At 45.5% G+C, this 22,436-nt stretch overlaps 3 protein-coding genes across 12 annotated transcripts; 1 reads left to right on the top strand and 2 right to left on the bottom strand.

Moving 5' to 3' along the window:
• Window positions 1-934: 934 nt before the first annotated feature.
• Window positions 935-5,197, bottom strand: dnai4 (dynein axonemal intermediate chain 4). Of its 2 annotated transcripts, XM_088378799.1 has the most exons (17): window positions 5,085-5,197; window positions 4,827-4,983; window positions 4,436-4,593; window positions 4,196-4,293; window positions 3,959-4,112; window positions 3,685-3,824; window positions 3,478-3,624; window positions 3,229-3,414; window positions 2,886-3,169; window positions 2,631-2,711; window positions 2,280-2,434; window positions 2,012-2,172; window positions 1,822-1,943; window positions 1,659-1,757; window positions 1,366-1,592; window positions 1,115-1,268; window positions 935-1,041 (listed from the first exon to the last, which is right to left on the bottom strand). In XM_088378799.1, the coding sequence occupies exons 1-17, from the start codon at window positions 5,111-5,113 to the stop codon at window positions 994-996; spliced, it is 2,400 nt and encodes a 799-aa protein (XP_088234925.1). In that variant the 5' UTR covers window positions 5,114-5,197; the 3' UTR covers window positions 935-993. The 2 variants fall into 2 exon arrangements, with proteins under 2 accessions (XP_088234925.1, XP_088234926.1); XM_088378800.1 differs by lacking the exon at window positions 5,085-5,197 and having other exon boundaries at window positions 4,802-4,916.
• Window positions 5,198-5,601: 404 nt separating this feature from the next.
• ap3b2 (adaptor related protein complex 3 subunit beta 2) lies at window positions 5,602-18,667 on the top strand. Of its 9 annotated transcripts, none has more exons than XM_088377552.1 (27): window positions 7,485-8,219; window positions 9,397-9,472; window positions 9,712-9,786; window positions 9,989-10,084; window positions 10,144-10,304; window positions 10,375-10,441; window positions 10,539-10,721; window positions 10,905-11,090; window positions 11,461-11,558; window positions 11,627-11,681; window positions 11,755-11,826; window positions 11,898-11,960; window positions 12,039-12,171; window positions 12,239-12,525; window positions 12,622-12,808; window positions 12,883-13,013; window positions 14,897-14,944; window positions 15,510-15,624; window positions 15,702-15,864; window positions 15,919-16,087; window positions 16,182-16,260; window positions 16,344-16,453; window positions 16,717-16,945; window positions 17,013-17,097; window positions 17,165-17,262; window positions 17,342-17,480; window positions 17,630-18,667. In XM_088377552.1, the coding sequence occupies exons 1-27, from the start codon at window positions 7,942-7,944 to the stop codon at window positions 17,820-17,822; spliced, it is 3,576 nt and encodes a 1,191-aa protein (XP_088233678.1). In that variant the 5' UTR covers window positions 7,485-7,941; the 3' UTR covers window positions 17,823-18,667. The 9 variants fall into 9 exon arrangements, with proteins under 9 accessions (XP_088233685.1, XP_088233684.1, XP_088233686.1 ...); XM_088377554.1 differs by having other exon boundaries at window positions 12,883-13,001; XM_088377553.1 differs by having other exon boundaries at window positions 7,491-8,219; window positions 15,922-16,087.
• On the bottom strand, window positions 18,661-22,398 carry sv2 (synaptic vesicle glycoprotein 2). Its single transcript, XM_088377565.1, has 13 exons — window positions 22,152-22,398; window positions 21,589-21,687; window positions 20,948-21,109; window positions 20,711-20,873; window positions 20,501-20,622; window positions 20,269-20,432; window positions 20,094-20,174; window positions 19,909-19,998; window positions 19,755-19,843; window positions 19,563-19,690; window positions 19,389-19,484; window positions 19,146-19,305; window positions 18,661-19,011 (listed from the first exon to the last, which is right to left on the bottom strand). The coding sequence occupies exons 1-13, from the start codon at window positions 22,234-22,236 to the stop codon at window positions 18,828-18,830; spliced, it is 1,623 nt and encodes a 540-aa protein (XP_088233691.1). The 5' UTR covers window positions 22,237-22,398; the 3' UTR covers window positions 18,661-18,827.
• Window positions 22,399-22,436: the final 38 nt, after the last annotated feature.

Genomic DNA, 22,436 nt, shown 5'->3' on the forward strand with positions numbered 1-22,436 from the left:
CTAACTAACTAACTAACTAACTAACTAACTAACTACTTTTTAAAAGTAATCAGGATGAAACTTGTTATTTTCTGATGTATTAAATTGGGCAATGAGGGAAAAAATAGTTTTTCACATTTCTACATTATTATACACACATCATAACTAATCTAGTGAAGTGTGAGACTATGTACTGTAAAAGCAATGTAGTAGTCCAAGTTTCACTTCCCACGTTTGGTCCTGAAACGGGATGCAGACCCAGAAACTTAAAACTGTTCACATACAAGCTTGTGTAAGTCATCTCCTAAAATTTTTCAAATTCAAACCCATTTATTATTAACAAAATAGAGGTTGACCTCAGTGACAAACATTTGCTCGTCAACTGAGTAGTTCAAAAACAACTCTCCTAATTTGAAGGACAAATGAGGAGGGGTAATAAATACAAGAAATGTTATATAATTTAATAGAATGTCATAGGAGTGCAATGGTTGTGAGAGAAGTCAGAATATTAAGAAGTATGAAATAAAATCAACTATTATGTGGCTGTTTATGTGGCTGTTGATCTTCTCTTTGCACTTTGTTGTGTTTTTCAGAGAAGCTGAAGTGGCTTTTGTATTGTGACGAGACTGGTGGTCAACAAGGACAAGTAAACGTGTGGGGGGGCTGACATGAGCAGGTGTGTCTATTTTGGTTTTTGACATGTGTCTGCTTATGAAATGGAGGAATGCGAGGGCAAGCATGCACTTGCTGCCAGTTTGCGATGAGCCGACATAACAGCCGCTCGGTCCGAGTGAATGGAAGCGCTGTCATCCATGAATAACCACGTTAGCCAACGCATTCCTGGACTCGGGTGGAAATATGACCCGACTAGCATCACAAAACAAAAAGCAGAAACATGAAATATGACCTGAATAGAAACGGGTAACATGACTCCAATAGAAATGTGACTCAAACAGAAATATATGACTCAATTTATGGACATCTCGATAACACTTAGGTTGCTTGTGAAAGCATCTAACTAGTAGTAGAAGGAAAGTGAACGAGTTCCTCCAAACTTGGCACCTGGAAGAAGAAGAAAATGAAAGTATCGTTAGCGAGAGATAAAGACAATCCACAAAAACATCATGGGCGTTACCGTCTTGCCCGGCCCAACGCTGAGGTCTTTAATCTTGTAGAAGTTTACATTTCCACTCGAATCTGCGATCAGGATACAATCTGAGCCCTTGGCGAAGAGCACGGAGGTCAATTGGACGCCCTGTGCGGCGGGCTCCACGATGACTGGGTCCAACCTGAGAGAGATGTAACGTTTTGTTAGACTCCACCAGCACCATGAAACAAGCTCAAGTCGACTCAAACGGACATCTCCAGTATCTGATGGAGACTCACATGGAAGCGTTCAGGTCCCAGATCTCCAGCTGTTCACTTTTGATGGAGGCAAAGACGGAGGGCCAGAGCGGGGACCACCTAACGGATAGCACGGGACTCTGGATGGTGGTGAAGCTCATGGCCGGCGTCAGGTGGTCCTCCTTCCAGAGCTGGATGGTCCAGTCGGCCGAGCCGCTCAGGAACACGTCGGGGCTGAACGGGGACCACTGCACTTGATTAACAGGGCACTGTCGAGGCAGCGGAAGGAAATGAGACGCCACCTAAACATCGGCGGCAAGGTGAGGCTGACTCACGAGGTGCTTCCGATAAAGGGCCAGGTAATGATGGTGGTTGGACACGGAGCACTTTTGGACGACGCCCTCTGAGGTGCCAGCCAAGTAGATGGTGGGATCCTGAAGGTGGGGCCGATGAAGTCACACAACATGACGGTGAAGATGGATTAAAACTTTGATTTACCGTGGGTTGAAAATCCAAGCAAAGACCGGCCGTGGCAGTGGAAACCAAAAGACCCTCCCTCTTGGTTTTGTTACCTTCGGCTTTCTTGATGCCGTCTTGGATTCTCCTCAGCTCCAGCATGCCTGACAATGGATGGAAAAAAGAATTGTCCGAGTTTGGGTGGAATCCAGCAATCGGCATGATCTCCTACCTATGCCCTCCAGGCCGTGGCTGCACAGCAGCCACTTGAGGACACGTCCGTCCTCCGACACAGACACGACGGATTCGATGGTGTCCTCGTCGGAAAGGCCCATCTCCTGCTTGGCCCAGGTGATGTTCCACACGGGATGAAAATGTCTCTTTTTGCAATCGCTTGACAAGAGAGAAGAAATATTGAAAGTTATTAAGTTAAATGATCTGATTTTATTTTATTTTTAGTCGAAAAGGCAAAACTGGCGGATCTGGGCGAAAAGCCTCACATGCTGCTGGCGAGGAATGTGCGCCTTTCTCGATTGCGCACGCTGAAGATGGCGACGGTGCCGTCGTGCATCCCCACCGCCAACTTGTCGGGCGTGGTGGAGGAGAAATCCAATGCCGTGATGCCGCTGTGACAGTGGTAGACGCGCTCCGGCCACTGCAAAAAGCGTTGCAAATGTCGACGTCAAGATAGAAACAGGATGAGAAACAACACGTGGGTACAAAAACAAGACTGAGGAAGAAACATGGCTGAGGTGGGAAACAAAAAGTTGAAATGAGACTCTGGAACACACTCAAGTAGAAACTGGACTCAAGTGTTCTGGAAAGAAGCCACTGTCATGTGAATTACATACGCTCAGGTTCTTGATGGACCAGCAGCAGATCAGTCCTTTTCTCCAGGGCTTGAAGTCACCATAGCCCACTGCCAGCAGATCCTTCCAGGGAGAGAAGAATTTGTCTTTGCAGGCCACATAAAATGATAGGGTGGGCCGTATCTGGCCCCCGGGCCTCGGGTTTGACACCAATGGCTTTAAAAATCCGCAGGCTCCAAACAATGAACCATTTGCATTTTACGCAACGCCATAAAGTGTTCTGGATGTCTTTCTTACCAAGTTCTGCTTATTCCAAGCCATACAGGTGATGTTCCATCCTTTGGTGAGTTCGCAAGTGAAGGTCCATAGAAGTTCCAGAGATGGAGCTACCACTTCTTCCTCTTCCTCCTCTGCCTGCACCTCCTCTTCTTCCTCCTTTTGCTCTTCCTCTTTCACCTGCTCCTCCACTTTTACCTCCTGCACCTCCTCCACCATCTCATCCAATTCTTCCTCTTCATCTTCTTCCTTCTCTTCTTCATTGTTGAGCTCCTCAGACTCCGGCTTGGTCTTGAAGGAGGGTTCTTAGAAGAGTTGGCTCGTCATGGCACTGAGACAAACATCTCCATTCTTCAGACGTTACCTTGGATCTCGGGGAGGTTCCTGTAAGAGGCCAGCCTTGCTTGAAAGATGTTGGCGACCAGGCAGCGTTCTGTGATGAGCAGGTTCCTCTGGAACGTCTCCGACTGGAAGATCAGCTGAAGCTCTGACTCATCCTTCATGTCGCCCGCTTGCATGTTGAAAGTGAACAAGGAGCTTCCGGTACTGGCTGGGGACATGCGAGACAAAATCAACAACTTTCCCTAATTAGCGTACTTTTTTTTTTTTTTACTTGTGCCGATTGTGCTGATGCTGCTGACGCTTCCTATTTCCTTGGGATCTTTATTAAGGTCCGGCGAACTTTGCGCAGGAACCTTCTCCGTTTTCGAATCTTCGGTTTGGAAGGAGTCGAAAATTTCCCAAATGGTGGCCATGGTGCCTGTCAAAAAAAGCAAATTTGAGTAAACTGACCACTTAACAGAGCAAGTGTCAAGCTTACCCTGATCGTGCATGACAATCTTGTCGCTCTGGAGTTTTTTGTTTTTAGAAGCTCCGACGAACGTCTGCATGGCTCGCTCCACGTACTTGTCGTTGCCCAATCGGTTGTTGCACAGCTCAATGTAGAGGACGTTACTCCGCCTAAAGACGATACGGCGAGGTTTCCCTATGCTCGTAGACTTATAATTCATAAAATATTTTGGGGGGGGGAAATCTTTCAAAGAAAACAGCCTAAAATAAAATAAAATAAAACATAATAAAATATCTTCACTGACTTAACGGCCTGAGCGTCTTCAGCTTGATCGGACATGCAGATGGTGGGCAGATCCAGGAGAGTGATGGTCTCCGTCTCGCTCAGGTAAACGTTTAACACCTCCTCCACAGCAATCTCCTCCGATGTCTGCTGACTCCCAGTCTGCCTCACGGAATCTGGGAAAAGAGCAAAGAATATCGGAATATAATCGCGTTTGCCATTCTGCGACCGCGGTGTCAAATTATGAGTAAATAGCAACCGAGAGGCTGGCTGGTGTCCAATTTGATATAGCCCATGGCACTTTGAGAGCCCACTCTGGCTGACAAGCTGGGAAGACTGCTGCTCCACCTGCATGTCCTGGAAAGCATGGAGAAAATATTGATGGATAAATAAACGTGAATTTTCTTTGAATGATCATTTTGGTAGATTTTTTTATATATTGTATTTTTCATGCAATCAAAAGGATAAAATGATACTCCAATTAGCAGGCACTTGTTACCCGGAAGAGGGCATAAAGAAGCACGAGGAGGATTTGGAAGTATCGAATCTGGAGTAGTAATCTTCAAAGAAGGATCTCTGTGGTTTGGCGTGCGGGTCCTTGGGCTCGGGGTCGTACAGGGGCCGAGGTGTGACATCATTGCCTTCCTCATCCAGAACCTGCAAAGAAAAAGATGAGGCACAAAATTAGCTGCTAGCTGAGGAGAAATGTGCTTTACTTTAAGATGTTGGCATCATAAATTCTCGTGGTTTTAATTTTCGCAACTAAAATGTGATAGTGTGTATTACAAATTGTTTTATTAATATCGTTGTGGAAATTGAGAAATATTCTCTTTTTGAAATGTGGATCCTGATTCTGACGGTGTACCTAATGGAGAGTCCAGTGAAGTTACCCGGATTGCTTTCCTATGAGCGAAGCGACCCATTTTGCTTTCCGACAGCATCCTGGAGCCTCTCCGGCTCTGGTAACCCGCGAAGCTCCCTGTGTATTTGGAGCTGTGAAGGATTCGCTGCATCCCCGAAGTTGATCTCCTCATCGCCCGGGAGGAGCTAGAAGACAAAAAGGGCAAAGAAAAAAAATAAACAGAAAGTTGACGTTAGGATTAGCCACAAATGTGTTTCAGAGTTCAACATATAGATATAATACATACGCGGTTAGTGTTGAACTATGTCGCCTCATCCTTCGTTTTTGGTTTTACAAAATCCTTCAACCTGGATTTGAGATGTCCCACAAATAGACGCCGATTGTTGCGCTTTTGTTGCCATGACAACGATACACTGCGCATGCGTACTACATCTATTTGCTAAGAAATCAAATCTTGTAGACATCTTGCTCTTGTATTCCAGTGTCAAAAGAAAGAATAATGAAATTAAAATAAAAAAATAGTAAAATAATATTCTTTTTTAATTGAATTTTTATTTAGTCCTAATATAATATAGGTAGATATAAAATTAAGTACAAGTGATTATTTTTTTTATCTTTCGAGGGACTCTGTCCAATATTTTACTTTTATTTATTTATCTTCGCAAAAACAACGGTTGTTTTATCCTTGTATTTTGGTTTGTAGTTGGATCAAAAGTCACAAACACGCAGACACACAACTGAGATGTTTACAAAATAATACCAAAAGCAATCAATGCCAAGCACTTCCGGGTTCTTACCTTCCGTTATCACGTGACCTGCGCATCACAGCCCCCCTATAACAACTACCTCCTCCTCCCAGGGATTACACGGTGCCTGTACGCCTGTAAGGGCCGTGTAAGAACCGCATACCCGCACCAAAAAATCTCGGTCGTCGCGGCGGAAGGTCGGAGACACTGAAACGCCAGCACTATGTCCGCCAGCTCGGGCTTCAACGACGAGAAAGGGGGCTCCTCTAGCGTCGGGGAGCCCGAATATGGCCACGACCCGGCGAGTGGCGGGATTTTCTCCTCAGACTATAAAAGGTACACCTGTGCTTGCTTCTGAGCCAAATGTCTTTTGCCGTTCTGCCGACGTCGATTTTGAGGGTTATTTCAATGTCAACATCTGGCCTGGATTGAGCTAGCTTCAAATCAATGTCCTCCACCATCTCCGGATTAGCTGTGTGGTTGCTGGTCGTGATTTGACTCCCTCGAACGCTTTTTTTGTGATGACTATGTGGAAGGTCCAAAATAAAAAAGATACAAAGAAAAAAATAGTAAAGAATTAAGTAGACGTATTAAATGTTGACGTAATACAAGTCAGTTTAAAAGAGATCATCAGCAGGCCTCAACTCCATTTTATTCAGCACCATCTCTACTGGACAGCGCCCCCCTTTTCCAAATCTCACATACAACGAACAAGCTACCTGAAAAGTAGCGGTTTTCTAATCCTCTAATCATTTTAATTCAATCTCAGATGACTTTGGCTTCAGAGAATCATTTTTGGGTGTTGTTGATATACATCTTGCCATTTGCATGGTAAAGGTAGAACTTGAATTTGTCGATGTAGTGACGAACTCTGTTAACTGCCATCACTGGTTTGCTGATGCTTACCTGAGCCCACGTGGCAATGTCTTTTACACAATAATGTAGTTTTTTTTGCATTCAGTCTCGCTTTTTGGCTTTAGCCCCATATGTGCAGAGATTTCTTCCGTCTGGTATTATGGACCGTAAATGACTTAAAACATTTGACGAGCAAGCTTTCAGGTATTTGGGAGTGTTTTGCAGTGCAGTGGAAAGCAGTCATTCATTTGCTGGTCCGCCATATAGGTTGGTATTGTATTTGTGGCTTTTGTTAGCCCTTTACATACAACACTTTGACAGCGATGTATTTTGGTTGTGCTGACATGGCGAGCTCGTCCCTCTGTTGTTGTTTTCGTGACTCGTCTGGAGATAAAGTGATTAGTTCCGTATCACAGCAAGCATTTGTTACCTGCAGATTTCTGAAAATGTGAGCTGCTGTGCGTTTTGCTGAATTGTGACATCCCCAAGTTTCTCCGCCCAGGACTTGACGGATAGGCTGGGCCAAGATTTGCCACTTTCAAGCGACGTGCATTGTGCGCACAGTTTTGGCCGATACTTAATCCATCCATCCATCTATTTTTTTGGATGGACGAATGCTTGAATATTCTGCAAATTTGCTGGCACTTGAATGATGACGTGCCATATAAAGTCACACACACTCAAAGTCATAGTGTTACGTGCATATTTTGTCGTTTGATAATTGCTAGTCGATATTCCGATTCAAGAGGCGCAGCCCTATTTAAGATGCCTGCAAAATGGATCATAACTCCTTTGAAAATGATGCTTGCTGCTAAAGCTAGCTGAGCTTTGGCACATCATCACAAGAGGACTCATTTTCACTCTGTTGGGGAGGGGAGGAGGTGCAGAGAACGCTGCTGAGTCATGTTAGATGAAGAAAACAGCTTGTTTAAATTAAGCATCCATCCATCCATTTTCTCTTCGCGATGGTTAAAATGAATGAGGGGATTAAGGATAAAAAAAAGCTGTCGAGGCAGGTGATGTTTGCGGGAGGCAGTGCGAATGTAGCGACGTGTCCTCATCAGCGCGGTTCCCTATGTGTGTGCGTGTGTGTGTGTGTGTGTGCATTTGCAATGACTGAGCGACAGGGAGAGGCCGGCTCTGCAACGGCAAGCACGTGAACAGCGGGGAGGGGTCGCCATGGACTCCACGCCCCTCTGTGACGAGTATCTTTTTTACAGAGCGGCTGATGGCAGCTAGGCCAGACGCAGCAGCAACAGAGGCAGGAGTAGGAAAGCAGGAACAGGCGGAAACGGATCCCTCTGAAATCCCATTCGGATAAACGCGTCGCCACGGAGACGTCTTTCTTCGCAGGAAGTGGAGCACTTCTGAAGAAGCTTGTTGCGTCATCCTCTGCGTGAAATGTCCTCACTGGAACAGAAAATCGTGACGTTCTAGCTCTTTTTGGAATCCACCTGAAAGGACCTGTCAGCCTTGATCACTTGTCTGCTTCATTGAGGATTCTGCAAAGTTTTCATAGAAGAAAAAAAAAAATAACAGAAGATGACCGCCATGCAGAAGCTGCTGCAGCTGCCTGTGAGCGCGGTAAACATGGTGAAGACGGTGCAGAGTCAGGTGCAAGGCCACGAGGAGGACAAGAGCCCGGTGCTGACCCCCGATGGCGGGCAGCAGACGTGGTACAACGCCGTCAGGCCAGATGAGCTGCGCCACCTCCGCTCAGGGAGCAGCGGTGGCGGCAATGGAGGGAGAGATCAGGAGGAACGAGCTCCAGTGGAGGAAGGTGGTAGCGGTAATGGGAGTTCCCAAACTCAACCTTTGCGGTAGGATGCTCACCAGAATCAAAAACCAGTTGGACTATCAAAGAGCTTTATTAAATTCCGCCGCTTTGGCCCACATAATTAGTGCGCGTTTCCACGGCAACAGCATTTCACGGAAAAGTCGATAGTTGACCTGAGCTTTGCTGTTCTAGCGCTTTGACCTTTTTCCTTGTTTCTACTTGGCCTTTCTTATCTGAGTTGAGCTTTTGACATGGTGCAGCTCAGAAATTTCATTTTATGTTTTTTGCGGGTTCGAGCTGCTGGGTTCATTAATTATGCATGCAAATGATATGTTAGCTTCCATAACACATGTAGCAAAACAAGCTAGGTGCAACACCCTCATTTGTATCTTGTATATTAAGATACTTTGAATGTTCCAACTCAGTCATGCAAATACATTTTCATATTTACTGGTTTTCTCTGCAAAAAAAAAGTCACAGCATGGTGCTATTGTCGTGCAAACGTTGTAGGTGGAGCGTGACTTTTTCAGGTAACCGGAGACCAAGCGTGCTGCCGGGGTTAAATAATTCACAGCCGTTTGTAGATCCAGGAGGCAAGAGTTGGTGTCGAGTTATTGACAGCACTTTGAGAAGAAACCCAACCTGACTGTCATTTTCTTCGTATTAGCACAACATAGCTTCTGGATTTTATTTTATACATTTTTTTTTCCCCTGCAATGGAATTGCCGTCACGCAGCATCACTCATCCTCCACCATAATGTGTCACTCCATCATTACAACAATCAGTCATACATTTTTCCGACTGCTCTTCTGGTTTCTTTGTTTTCATCCGAACCTGTTTGCCCACTCCAGGAAGTCAAATGGCGCTTGTAAGTCAATTAGCAGCAGCAGCCATTGGAACAAATGAGCTTGAGTTGTTCAGGCGGCCATTTTTATCCAGCCGCGGATGTCCGGCATTTGAACATCATTTTGCTGCACAACTGGTTGCCGTGGAAACTGCTTTGTGGAAAGCTGTGAATCAGCCTTGTACAGTTTTTTTTCGCACTGTAACACCATAATTCAAATGTGACTGTCCTATTAAATTCCTCTTCCAAGTTGAGCAAAGTCAAATTGTGTGTAGCATATTGCGGGTGTCATGAAATTTGGCGGCGCTCGAGATTCCTCGCCGACTTGCAAAACGTAAAGCTGCAATAAAAAAAAAGACTTTTCTTTCCTCTCAGGCACGACGACCTGAAGGAGATGCTGGACAGCAACAAAGACTCTCTCAAGCTGGAGGCCATGAAACGCATCGTGGCCGTGAGTAATCTTTTTTTTTTTTTTTTTCCTCTGCTCGCTTTACTGCAGTTAATGTAGCGACATTTCAAGAGACTGGCTAAAAGTGTTTCCGAGCATAAATTACGGCGGCAAAGATACATCTTAAATATTCATAACATTGGCGCTATTCCCTTACGCTGGTTCGCCGCAGGAGCCACTTTTGCAAAAAAAGTCCAAATTGGCTACGTTTGAAATTGTGACTTTTGTGTCCCCCCCCACAGATGATCGCTCGAGGTAAAAATGCGTCCGACCTCTTCCCGGCGGTGGTGAAGAATGTGGCCTGTAAAAATATTGAGGTAGGCCTTCTCCTCTGTGTAATTTATGCACCGGCTTTTTGCGCTTATCGTATTTGCACAGCCTCCTGTGGCTTTGCGTTTATCTCACCTGAAGGAAACAGCAATTTTCTTCTCCTCGCCGTGCCTTTCATCACCGCGTTGCGTTTTGACTCGCTGGGTAATGAAAATAATTGCTTTTTTTATTTTTGTCTTCCGTTGGCAGGTGAAGAAGCTCGTCTACGTTTATTTAGTGCGCTACGCCGAGGAGCAGCAGGACCTGGCGCTGCTCTCCATCTCCACCTTCCAGCGAGGCTTGAAGGTACGCAACATGATCAGAGTCAACATCGGTGTCGTTTTTATCTCTGTCCACCTGCACAGGATCCCAATCAGCTAATCAGAGCCAGCGCGCTGCGAGTTCTCTCCAGCATCCGAGTCACCATCATCGTTCCCATCATGATGCTGGCCATCAAAGAAGCCGCTTCCGACATGTCCCCTTACGTCCGCAAAACTGCCGCCCACGCCATTCCTAAGCTCTACAGGTGCGTGTCCTCGTTTTTGCTCACCGGAAAATCCAAACTGAGTCTGCCGTTGATCCTTGTGTGTCCTCAGTCTGGATCCAGAACAGAAAGACCAGCTGATCGAAGTCATCGAAAAACTCCTGGCTGACAAAACCACGGTGATCTTTTTTTCTTTTCACATTTTCCACCCCCAAAATTGTTAGCATTGATTCATTCAAAAAAATAAAAACACCTTTGTGACATGTGACATGGCAGCTGGTGGCAGGCAGCGTGGTCATGGCCTTTGAGGAGGTGTGCCCGGAGCGCATCGACTTGATCCACAAGAACTACAGGAAACTGTGCAACCTTCTGATTGACGTGGAGGAGTGGGGCCAAGTGGTCATCATCAACATGCTGACGCGCTACGCCAGGACGCAGTTTCTCAACCCCAACATCAACGTGAGTTCCACATCGTCACATTTGTTATCTGGCAGTATATTTAAAAAAATATATATATATATTTTTTATATATATTTTAATAATTTTTTTATTTATATTTTATATATATTTATTGTATATTTATTTTTTGTATATTTCTCTATAATTTATTTATATTTATTTGTATTTATTTTTTTTACCTAGGAGAACCTGCTGGAGGAGGGCTGCGACAAGACCTTCTACGGCTCCGACGGTAACGACGAAGATGAGGAGGACAAAGACAAGGGCGAGGCTGCCGCCTTGGCCAAAAGGAAGCCTTACGTGATGGATCCCGACCACCGGCTGCTGCTGAGGAACACCAAGCCGCTCCTGCAGAGCCGCAACGCAGCCGTAAGTTATTATTGCACATCATTCCAAGTGGAGTCTCCAGAGGCTTGACCTCTGTTCAGACTTTCATCTTGACAAGCTGTCCGAGCAGCCTCCGGCATTATGGCTCTCAGATGAGGACGCTCTCTAAAAGGAAATGAGGCAATTAAGCACAATGAGTAGCTTTGGCGGACGGATGTCAACATGAGAGAGTGAAACTCCTTTTGACTTCAGCTAGCTAATCAGCAATAGAAATGTTATGCTAATGAAATGGTTGCTTGTTGCCAAGCAAGTTGCTCATGAGATTTTTCTAGCGCTCGAGTAATTTGAAAAATAATTTAAAAAATGTATATATGTGGTGATAATTTACATTTTATTTATTTTTCTGCTCCAGGTGGTGATGGCCGTGGCTCAGCTCTACTTCCATCTTGCCCCCAAAGCAGAAGTGGGCGTGATCGCCAAGGCTCTGGTGCGTCTTCTGCGGAGTCACAGGTGAGCTCCAACACTTTAGACAAGAGTGGCATTCCTCATTTTTCTAACCTTCATTGGTTTTACTCCAGTGAAGTCCAATATGTTGTTCTTCAAAACGTGGCCACGATGACTATTAAAAGAAGGGTGAGTCAGACGGACAAGCTTGATATGTTTGTTTATGAATAAAATGTGACTCCATCTTGTTTCTCTCTGGCAGGGGATGTTTGAACCTTACCTGAAGAGTTTCTATATCCGCTCCACTGACCCAACACAGATAAAAGTCCTCAAGGTTATTTTTCAAACCTTTTAACACATAACTGCAACATCTCGTATAGTAAGTTGTGACTTTTTTTTTTTCAGCTTGAGGTTCTCACCAATCTTGCCAATGAGACCAACATCTCCACAATTCTCAGAGAGTTTCAGGTAGCAACTTTTAAAAATGCCAACATCTACTGCAAATACGCTAAACTATTTTTATTTTCCTCCACCCCGCCCCGGCAGACGTACATCAAAAGCATGGATAAAGACTTTGTGGCCGCCACCATCCAAGCCATCGGCCGCTGCGCCACCAACATCGGAGAAGTGAGGGACACGTGTCTGAATGGCCTGGTGCAACTGCTGTCCAACAGAGACGGTGAGTACAGTACGTTGAAGTTACCCGAGTTGCCGTGGTAACAGCAGCCATCGTCTGGCGCTCGCAGAGCTGGTGGTGGCCGAGTCGGTGGTGGTGATCAAGAAGCTGCTTCAGATGCAGCCCGAGAAGCACAGCGACATCATCAAGCACATGGCCAAACTGACGGACAACATCCAGGTGCCCATGGCGAGGGCCAGCATTCTCTGGCTCATCGGAGAATACTGCGAACACGTGCCTAAGATCGCTCCGGACGTCTTGAGGAAGATGGCCAAGTCCTTCACCAACGAGGAGGACATCGTCAAGCTGCAGATACTCAACCTGGCCGCCAAGCTCTATCTCACCAACTCCAAACAGGTACGGCGACGACGACAGTGCACGTAATTTTTGGAGAAAGAAAATTATTTTTATTTTTATTGTTTGGGAAAAAAACTTAATTGGCGCCCCCTACAGACCAAACTGTTGACTCAGTACGTCCTCAACCTGGCCAAGTACGACCAGAACTACGACATCCGTGACCGGGCGCGCTTCATCCGCCAGCTCATCGTGCCCACCGAGAAAAGCGGAGCTCTCAGCAAATACGCCAAGAAACTCTTCCTGGCCCTCAAGCCCGCACCCGTCCTGGAATCTCCGTTTAAAGGTTCCCCGGCCGTTCAAGAGCACTTAAAGAGGCTTTCTGTCATTTGCTCATCCATTTCAACCCCGCTTCCCTAGATCGAGACCACTTCCAATTGGGCTCGCTGTCCCACCTGCTGAACGCCAAAGCCGGCGGCTACCAGGAGTTGCCCGACTGGCCGGAAGCCGCCCCAGATCCCTCCGTGCGCAACGTGGAGGTGAAGGAGTCTGTGCGTGCAGTGGCATTCAGTAACATACCCCGAGAGGCAGGAGGGCAGCGAGTGTGGCTCTTGCTGACGAGTGAATGACATCACGCTGTTAGTGAAGCTCATCCATTGGCCAGTTGTGGTCTTGATTGGTTCTGCAGAAGCTCACTCGCTCCTCACCTGCTGTCTTGTCCCCCATATTTGAGCCAATAGCACACGGCTTAATTCTTCTTCAAAACAAACACACATTGATGTGTGATTGTTATATTTTTATTTTTTTTAGATCCAGTGGAGCCTCCAAAGGTCATTTTTTTCAAAAGGTTATTTTAAAAATATCACTCTGCAGTATTTCACTAAAAACAGATACATTTACATTGTGCGCCTCTTTCTATGTGTGGCCACGAGGGGGCAGTGTAATACATTCAAACTGAAGGGAAACGCCAGGGCTAACATAAATGATTACATTTAGTAAAAATTGGCCTTCTGAAAAGTATTTTGTTGTAACTAAAATATGTATTTCACTTTCTGAATTATTTTTTTTATTTCCAAATCCAATTTTTAATGCCTCAATCTGTCTGTGTGCCATTGGCTCCTCATAAACAATAATGTCTGCAAATCAAACCTTGAGCGCCACTTTGTTTTGTCAAAATCAAGAACATAACACCCTCTCTTGATTTTCATTTGAAGGAGCGCAATCAAGCTTTGATTCATTTTGTCATGCTTTCTTTTTTTTTTTTATTACTAATCATTTTTACAGATGTTTACTGCCGTTTACGCTGTTCACCTGTGGTCTACTCGTGATGCAGATCTCAAGATGAGGGAGGGCGGCGCTTTGTCACCATTAGTTGTTCATTTCAAAACCTCCCCCACTTTGGATCTGGAGATTTTTTAAAAATAATATTCTGGCAAGTGGGCGGCGTTGGAGTCTTTCTGAAAGCTTGTCTCACCTCATCCGCAGATAGAGGAAGTCATAACTACTGGCGAGGGGAGAATCGGCTTGCTGGGAGACTGGCGAGAGGTTGGCTTTGGGAGTGCGCTTATTGTTTGGCGATTTTGTTTCAAAGCTTTCTTCCTTTTACTTTCTTCTCACCAATGATGGACTGAAAATTGCACGATTAAGTCAGATATGAGGAAATGTCCATCAGTAAAGTGCTTATGCATTATTTAATTTTATTTTGTTTTATTTTATTTATTATTATCGTTATCAAAATGAAGCAGATGGTCAAGAAGGTTGAAATTAAACGTAGGGTTAGGACGTTGATGAACCACCTTTACTTTTTTTTCTTCTGCATCTTTTTTGTTTTGCATGAAATGTGTGACTTTTGAATTTTGTGTGTGTCGTGTTTGTTCTCTGTCACAGCGTGTGACGTTTTTTTGCCCCTTTTGTCTCCTTTTCCGAACACCGTTGTTATTGTCACACCTTCATGTGTCGCCATCTTGAAATGAGACAATTTGATCCAAGGTCCTTCAAGCCTCAACATAGTTTCAGTATTTAAAAAAAAAAAAAATCTAGCGCTACGACGAAACCTATGAGTGCCCTTGTTGTTAAATCCTCTAGTACTGCATTATTTAATTAATAACAAAAAATGAATATAAAAAATATTAAAAATAATATAAAAAAATATTTAAAATAAAAATTGTAGACCATAAAATATTTTTATCCGAATGTAGAGTTTCCACTGTACTTTCACTGTGCTTTTATTTTGATTCATAAGTGGAAAGAACATTTTTGCTTCATTTGTGTCTCTGTATTTAACCATTGTCACAGTTTCCCCCTTTTCTAGATCCAGAAACCTTCCTGTGCTTTGTCTCCTGATGTTTCTGTTTGAATTTTCTTTGAATTTTCTTCTCTTGAATCTCCCCCATCTCACCTCCATCCCCCATCTTTGTTTTCTCCCCTCCCTCAGTCCTGCCAGGTATTTTCTCTGCTTGAGCGAGTCACAACGTTGACCAGCGTGAGTCAGTTAGCGCCCTCTCGAAGCATTGTAGCGGCTTCTCGATGCCCCGCTCCTCCCCTTGCCACCCTGCGCCTTCGCCTGATGTGGTCGCTGTTCTGTGCTTCTAGCTCTCAGCCCCCCCTTAAAGACAAGCTCCTCTTCTTCCATTCCCTCTGTCCTCAGTGTCTGCCATTAAAGAAGTGATTCTCTTTGGGAGAGAAGCTTCAGTGTGTTTAGATGACTTGGTTGATTGATCCAAAAATTTGACGATATCAATTGGGTGCACCTCCAAAGTTGGAGAAAACGGATGGATGGATTTTCTCATACAATGCGAATGACATCCCAAAGACATCACTTCTCCGAATGGAACTGCTAATGGGTTAAAAAAAAAAAAAAAAAAAAAAAGCCACAAAGCACTCAAGGCTGACTTTGGGCCGGCCGGCTTCATCCGTCTGCATCGAGCCCCAGGCCGAGGCTTGCGTGGCCGTGCCGCTGTTGCCGTTGTGGCTCGCCGCTTCCGTCTCAAAGGGGGGGGCCGGTGTGGCGCCAGCCTGACGCTTTTTTTTTCCCCTGCCCTCGCCAGGTGCCCGAGTGGACCAAGTGCAGCAGTCGAGAGAAAAGGAAGGAGAAGAAAGTAGAGAAGCCTTTCTATTCCGATTCCGAGGGCGAGTCCGGGCCCACCGAGTCTGCGGACAGCGGTAAGTTAAAAAAGAAAAATCACGTTTAGTTGATGAGGTCGTGAGGTCACACATTTATCTGACTTCCGCCCGCGTAGAGTCGTACTCCAGCGGCTCCGACAGCGGAAGCGGCAGCGCCGAAAGCGGCTCGGGATCCGAGAGCCAAGAAAGTGAAGAAGCATCCGACTCCGAGGAAGAGGAGAAGGACACAAAGAAGAAGAAGAAGGAAGAATTGAAGAAGCCGGTACAAAGAAGCGAAAGGTGAGATTGCGCTTTTGGTCTTTGGACAGATTGAACACCTGGAAATGTTGGCAGCAGTGAGCAGAGCAGTGAGGAGGAAGTCAGGAAGCGCGCCAGGAAAAGCAAGCAACAGAAGAGCGACTCCGAGTCAGAGTCGGACGAAGACGATGACAGCGATTCCGAAAGTAGCCCGTCCGAATCGGAAGACTCCGAGTCGGAGGTGGATGTCAAAAACAAGAAGAAGGTACAGACGCGTGTAAAGATGAAATCAAAAGTTCGTCAATGTAAACGTAACAATTCTTTGGTTTTGAGAACCTCCAAATGTTTCTTTCTCGCAGGCAGTGCAATCCAAAACTCCCCCCAAGCCCGTCACAAAAGAGAGCAAGAAAGAAATGTCGCTGCTGGACCTTGACGACTGTACGTTTTTGTTTTCCTCTTCTTTTGTTTTCACAACTGGCATGTGACCTTTTCAGACATTTCTTTTGTTTGCGCCTCCTCAGTCGAAGCGGCCCCTTCGCCTCAAGTGACGCCCGTCAACTCCTTCCTGTCCAGCAGTCTGGCGACCGACCTGGAGGGCTTGTCTTTGTCCGACTCGGTCCTCTCGCCCACGGTAAGGGCACGCAATTTCCAAGTAGATTTGGAATTTGCCCTAAAATGTTTATTTATTTATTTAGTCACTTATTTATTTGTTTATTTATTAGCTTTCTATTATTTATTTAGTTATTATATTTATTAGCTTTCTATTATTTATTCATTTGTTTGTTTATTTATTTATTTATTTATTTATTTATTTATTTATTTATTTATTTATTTATTTATTTATTTATTATATTCGTTCCAATGGCTCATGTCTGTACCCCCTCTTGCCGATAGGCCATCTCGCCACCGGGGGCGCAAAAGAGCTACGAACTGCTGCACCGCATCACCGGCGAGGGCCTGTCGGTGGAGTACTGCTTCAGCCGCCAGCCGTTCGGCCCCGACGCCAACATGGTGGCGGTGCAGATGCAGTTTGTCAACAGCGCCGCCGCTGACGCCAAGAACCTCCACATGGAGGACGTTAAGCTGCAGTCCGGCATGAGGGTCAAGGAGTTCCCGGAAATCGGTAAGTGAAGGCAAGACGTTTACCGTAAGTGGGCGGATTCGGCCAAAAAATCACTTCCTGTCGGCAGAGCTGCTGCCTGCGGGCGAGACGGCCACGGCGGTGATGGGCATCGACTTCTGCGACTCCACACAAGCGGCAAATTTCCAGCTGTGGTGAGAATACTTAGCCCCGATAACAGACTAAGTCAACAAATAACCAATTTTTTTTTTTTCACCCCAGCACTCACAGCAGGAAGTTCTTTGTGTCCATCCAGCCGCCAGTGGGAGAGCTGATGAAACCCGTTTTTATGACCGAGAACGAGTTTAAAAAGGAGCAAGGTGAGTGGTTGGCACACAACGCCCTTCACCGTTGCTTTTGCATGTATCTTCAGCGTGTGGCGTTGTTTGAATCCAACAGGTCAGCTGATGGGCATGAACGAGATCACGGAGAAGCTGACGCTGGGCGCCAAGTGCCGGAACGAGCACACCATCGTGCAGAAGGTGACGGCCGCCGCCAACCTCAGCAGAGTGCCCTGCGGTTCTGACAAGGAGTGCAGGTAAGGGAGGAAAAATTATATCAAATATATAATTGCCGGACCCTGTACATATAAAAAAAATCACATATAATTCCATTTCCTTCACTCTCCGCATTTTCTTCATTCTGCCGCCGTTGGCACTTTTAACTTCTGTACCGCTTTGACTTCAGTCCGGCGCTCGGTCTTTCCGTTCCTCCGTTTCCCGTGCACAGGTTTGCCGGCAGGACGGCCAGCGGCGGCAGCCTGGTGCTGGTCACCGTGGCCAGCGAGGAGGACGGCGCGGCCCGGCTGACGCTCAACTGCGACAAGATGGTGATCGGCACCATGCTGGTAAAGGACGTCCTGCTGGCTCTCACGCAGTGACACGCTCGCTCTCCCTTCCTGTCCGTTTGTCTCCCGCCTTCTCCCAGAATGTTTGTGGGATTTCCTTCGCAACATCTCGTCTTTGTGACAATCGCGTCTGCACATGGGAACAACACGACAGCAACTCACAGCTACTTTGTTACTGTGCTGCCTCCAAAATGCCTGCTTTTGGCATGTTATTGTTTTTTTTTTTTTAAACTATCTCTTTTTATTTGATTGTAAAATATTTATGTGAATATTTTTCTTCAATAGTTTGCACCATAGTCTAGATTCAAGAACATTGGAGAATTTTTTTTTGTTTTAAAAAAAGAACAAAATTTGCCTATTTAGATGTTTGTTAATATTAGTTGGATGTTTTTCATTTGTAATTTAAAATTTTTATTTGTTTTTCATTTGTCATTTGAAATGATTTTCTACCAAATTAAGGAACAGTTCAGAAAAATTCTAGTTATTTTATTCTAATAGTTTTAGTCAGTTTTTATGTATTTAAACCAATTCATACCAAAATTCCAGTTACATATAACACTTTAAAAAAGAATCAAATTAAGATTTGGTTATCACCTTGGTAATTTTAGAATTATTTGTATTTAAGTAAATTCATTTAATAGTTAATTTATATTATTTAAAAACTATTTTACCAAATTCCACAAATTCAAAATACACGTATGTCATGTTTTTTTATATATAAGAAAGCAAAAACAAATTATGCTGAATCATCTCCCAAGCAATGTTTGTTTTCAAATGAACTGACGTGTTAAGTATCATTACTTTTAATCACAACGGCTGTATGTCCTGCTTGACTAGTGGAAGTTTATTTATTAGACAAATAAAAAAAATAACAAAAATGCAGATGTTTTATTTTCCAACATACAGTGAAAAAAGACACACAAACAATATATAAATAATTTAAAAATAGGAACAAAAATGTGCAATGATTATTGAGCACTGTCAAATATGAACATCTTGAAAAAGTTCTTTTTGGAATACACACTAAGGTAAAAAAAGTCAGGTAAGCTCCATCTGTTTGGTGCGCGGGAGGAAGAAAGCCGACAGGCCGCCGGTCAGCAGCATGGCCGACACCAGCAGGATGGGCACGGCGCAGGCCGAGTCCACCATGTTGCCAAAGACCACGTTTCCCATGATGGCCGCCACTCGGCCCGCCCCCGTGAAGAAGCCCAGCGCCGATGAACTGCGCCCGGGAGGAAAACCATCAGAGGTGAGCAAAGATGTTAAAAGTCATCGTCCAAGTTATTTGACTTTTTTATATTTTTAAAATGGCACTGACTGTTATTCCAAATGTCAAGTAAAGAATAAAAAAAGTACCGTAGCTGCGTCGGGTAGAGCTCCGTAGCCACCACGTCCAAAGCGTTCCAGGCCATGACGGACACGCCGCTGAACAAGCAGGACAACAGCAGACTTTGGCTTTTGGTCTGCACCAGGTAGATGAGGAACACGCTCAGGCTGGACACCAGCAGGCTGAGCGCTGCGGACACGCCAAACGTCAAATCAAATGGGGGACAAATGACGACCGGGTGGGCAATAAATGTGGAGCGTGGCCTTCCTCACAGAGGAGCAGCTTCCCTCCGATGTAGTCCATCGCCAGGATGGTGAAGATGTTGCCGGGTAGGTTGGCGGCGGCGATCAAGAAGCCCTCCTCGTAGACTGTGGGGGCCAAATCAATACGAATTTCAAAACGAAGCGTTATCAATTTAGTGAGAGCGTGTTTATACAATTACGTACCGACGGTCTTGACAGGGTAGCAGCTACGGTTGGGCTGCTGAGCCGGGGCGGACGTGTTGGTGCACGGGGAGCTGCCGGCCTCCAATCTGGAAAACAGCTCGGGGAACCACATCCACAGCCCGTAGTAGCTAGGAGAAGTTGCCTCGTCAATCGTCACACTTCTGGAATGCCGACAGACCCGGGCAGACTTACCCGAAGGAGATGCAGTAGAAGATGATGAGCAACACGGTGCTTCTGGATTTGAGGTTGGCGGCAAACATCCGGCGGACTGGCATCGCAGCCTGTCGTGTGGCGAGGCCACAAATGACTTGTGCTTTGGTTGGATTTGACTTTGCGATGAGTTTACCTTTTGCAGTAGAGCGGCGAGTCGTCCACATGGGCGTGGTGTGTTGTTCTCGTACGCTCTTTGCTTGGCGTTCACCTGCAGCGAAAACTCCTGCGAAAGCAAACGGAAGCGTCTCGCTGACTGACGTGATGACGCAATCAAGCTCTTTTATACAGACGTGAACTGTAGCAGCTTCATCTACTTACAGGCCAAGATGCTCCTTTCCCACGTGTGTTCAGTTGGAACATGTGGCGGAAGACGTGGATGGCCTCCGTTTCTCGGCCAGTCTACAACAACAATATTTTTTTATGAAAATAACCGCTAGCAAACAACACAGACTTACAAAGCAACCTGTGTGGCTTTTTTTTTTTTTGCAGCTACCTCCATGAGGAACTTGGGACTCTCGGGCATGAAGAGCTTGAAGATGATTGCTGATGTCACGCTTGGGACGGAGCAGAGCACCACAAACAGCCGCCAGCTCTGGAAGTTGAGTCGGCCCACGGAAAAGTGCAGCCAGGTTCTGGGGATCACGAGCCAGGCCAGGCCTTTGCACACACACACACTCAACTTTCTGAGATAGCCCCCGAGAAAACGTTGTATGGTGTCTCTGTACCTGCGGCCAGAATATTCCCCGCCATCCAAAAGGTGGCCAGAGCGCTGATCATCCTACCTCGCTTCAGTCGAGGCATAAACTCTGCGAAGTAGGAGAAGACGACAGGAATGGACCCGCCCACCCTGAAGAAATTCAAGTGGGGGGGTACTTTGGAAGAGGACGAGACCAAAATCGGATGGACGGACGGACTCTATCTTCCAGTGTCCTCACCCCACACCACTGATGAACCTGAGCAGCAGGAAGAGCCAGAACCACGGCGCCACGCTGGACAGGCCTCCAAACAGGCCGTTGACAGACAGGGAGACCACCAAGACGCTGCGGCGCCCCCTCTGGTCGGCCAAATATCCCCACACGTAGCCGCCCACCATCATGCCTGCAAAAGACCACGTCATGTAACCAATCCACTCCTGTCATTGAATTGCAAAAGCCAGATCCTCGACGTCCGACCGAGGAAAATGGAGGCAGTGAGCAGGCCCATGTCGGAGGAGCTGAGCTGGAGGTCGCAGCGGGCGGTGGGCAGCAGGAAGGACACGCAGACGATCTCCACGGCGTCGCTGGCGTTGGCCCAACCGCAAACCAGCAGCAGGAGCCAGTGGAACCAGCCGAAGCCTGAAAAAGGCAGTTTGACTTCGTGAGTTATATTATGTCTTTCAAATTAATTCATGCTTAGTTCCACAATTAATCATTCGATTAATTTATCTAATATTTTTATTTAATTTTCTTTAATAAATTTATTTATGTACAGCAAATATGATATTATTCATTGTAATGTAGATTTTGTTGTATGAATACATCGGAAGAGAACTGTCACACACAAACGCTCACACTCGCACCGCTACGACGCCCTCCGCTATCATGTCCAACAGCTTTTAAAGTTTGATAACTAGCCTTGATGCTTTGGTGAAAGTTTTGGACTCGGTGGTGGGATGTAATCGTGTCATAAGGCACAGGAGTGTATGAAGTGCTGCCTCCTTGAATGAAAATGCTTATGCAGGTTGCAGTCCAAGCTGCTTGCTTCAACTTTGGTAAGCCGGTCTTACCTTGACATTATATTTTGACTTTGGATTGTGTGGCATTTTTTTACTTACCTGCTGCCTCGACCGCCTCCTCATATGTTAATCTGGTTTCCGTGCCCTCATTGGCATCGCGGGGGACGAATGTTGCTCTCCTCTCAAATAAAGTTTCACCTAAAAGAAAAACAAAAGGCTTGAGTTGGCACTTAAGCGCTGCTTGGGTGTTTTGATGTCACCAATTGATTTTCTTTTTTTATTAAAAAGGAGCATTTTGTTCATTGTATAATTCCAAAGTCTTTGATTAAATTTATTTAGTACTCCACTTTGTTCCAGCTGTGGTTGCTTTTATGGTTAAAAAAAATAAAATAAAGATGTTTGACACCAACAACTGCAAGGTATTAACAATATGATAAACATTGCAGAACATAACAACTGAGCATTGCCATATTATGTATAACACAAAGTGCATTAAATACATTTGTTTAAACTCAAAAAATTGGATCACGTTTAGTTTGTTGCCTTTAGGTATCTTGAAAAGAAACATTTAAGTGGTGTAAAATCTAAAAAGCTCTCCAGCTTCATATAAAAGAGAGCTCGCCATTTACTTTCTTATTTGCATTTTCTTTTTTTTTGTTTACCTTCTTCCGAATCCGACTCGTTGGCCAACTGACGTTTTGCCGTCAGAAGCGGCTCTTGATCTCCGGTCGAGCTGAAACCAGGCATCCCAAAATCGGGCAATATTTGCGGTCAGACGAGCTTGTCCTCACCGCTCCATTTGCCACAATTCATTTTTATCAACCATCCAATCCGCCCCGCTTCGGTCCCGTGACTGGGTAGCTGAGGGGCGCTTCCTAGCTAGTTGGTGAGGCTAAGCACCAGTGTGGAATCCCAGGCGCTTTATGATTGGCGGTAGGACACGTACT

This window comes from Syngnathus floridae, chromosome 6 (genome assembly GCF_059516105.1).
Source record: "Syngnathus floridae isolate MCC-2025c chromosome 6, RoL_Sflo_1.0, whole genome shotgun sequence".
Classification (NCBI taxonomy): domain Eukaryota; kingdom Metazoa; phylum Chordata; class Actinopteri; order Syngnathiformes; family Syngnathidae; genus Syngnathus; species Syngnathus floridae.

What these genes read in the sequence shown, in the direction of transcription:
- sv2 (XM_088377565.1), bottom strand. Translation starts at nt 22,236, where the DNA reads ATGCCTGGTTTCAGCTCGACCGGAGATCAAGAGCCGCTTCTGACGGCA. An exon ending in GTCCCAAGTTCCTCATGGAG is followed by an intron (nt 20,175 to 20,268) that starts GTAGCTGCAAAA and finishes TTGTTGTTGTAG; the next exon opens with ACTGGCCGAGAAACGGAGGC. An exon ending in CGGAGGGAAGCTGCTCCTCT is followed by an intron (nt 19,306 to 19,388) that starts GTGAGGAAGGCC and finishes GCGTGTCCGCAG; the next exon opens with CGCTCAGCCTGCTGGTGTCC.
- dnai4 (XM_088378799.1), bottom strand. Translation starts at nt 5,113, where the DNA reads ATGAGGCGACATAGTTCAACACTAACCGC. An exon ending in CATAGTTCAACACTAACCGC is followed by an intron (nt 4,984 to 5,084) that starts GTATGTATTATA and finishes TTTGTCTTCTAG; the next exon opens with CTCCTCCCGGGCGATGAGGA. An exon ending in GGTCCATCAAGAACCTGAGC is followed by an intron (nt 2,435 to 2,630) that starts GTATGTAATTCA and finishes CGCTTTTTGCAG; the next exon opens with TGGCCGGAGCGCGTCTACCA.
- ap3b2 (XM_088377552.1), top strand. Translation starts at nt 7,942, where the DNA reads ATGACCGCCATGCAGAAGCTGCTGCAGCTGCCTGTGAGCGCGGTAAAC. An exon ending in CCGGTACAAAGAAGCGAAAG is followed by an intron (nt 15,865 to 15,918) that starts GTGAGATTGCGC and finishes AAATGTTGGCAG; the next exon opens with CAGTGAGCAGAGCAGTGAGG. An exon ending in ATGTCAAAAACAAGAAGAAG is followed by an intron (nt 16,088 to 16,181) that starts GTACAGACGCGT and finishes TCTTTCTCGCAG; the next exon opens with GCAGTGCAATCCAAAACTCC.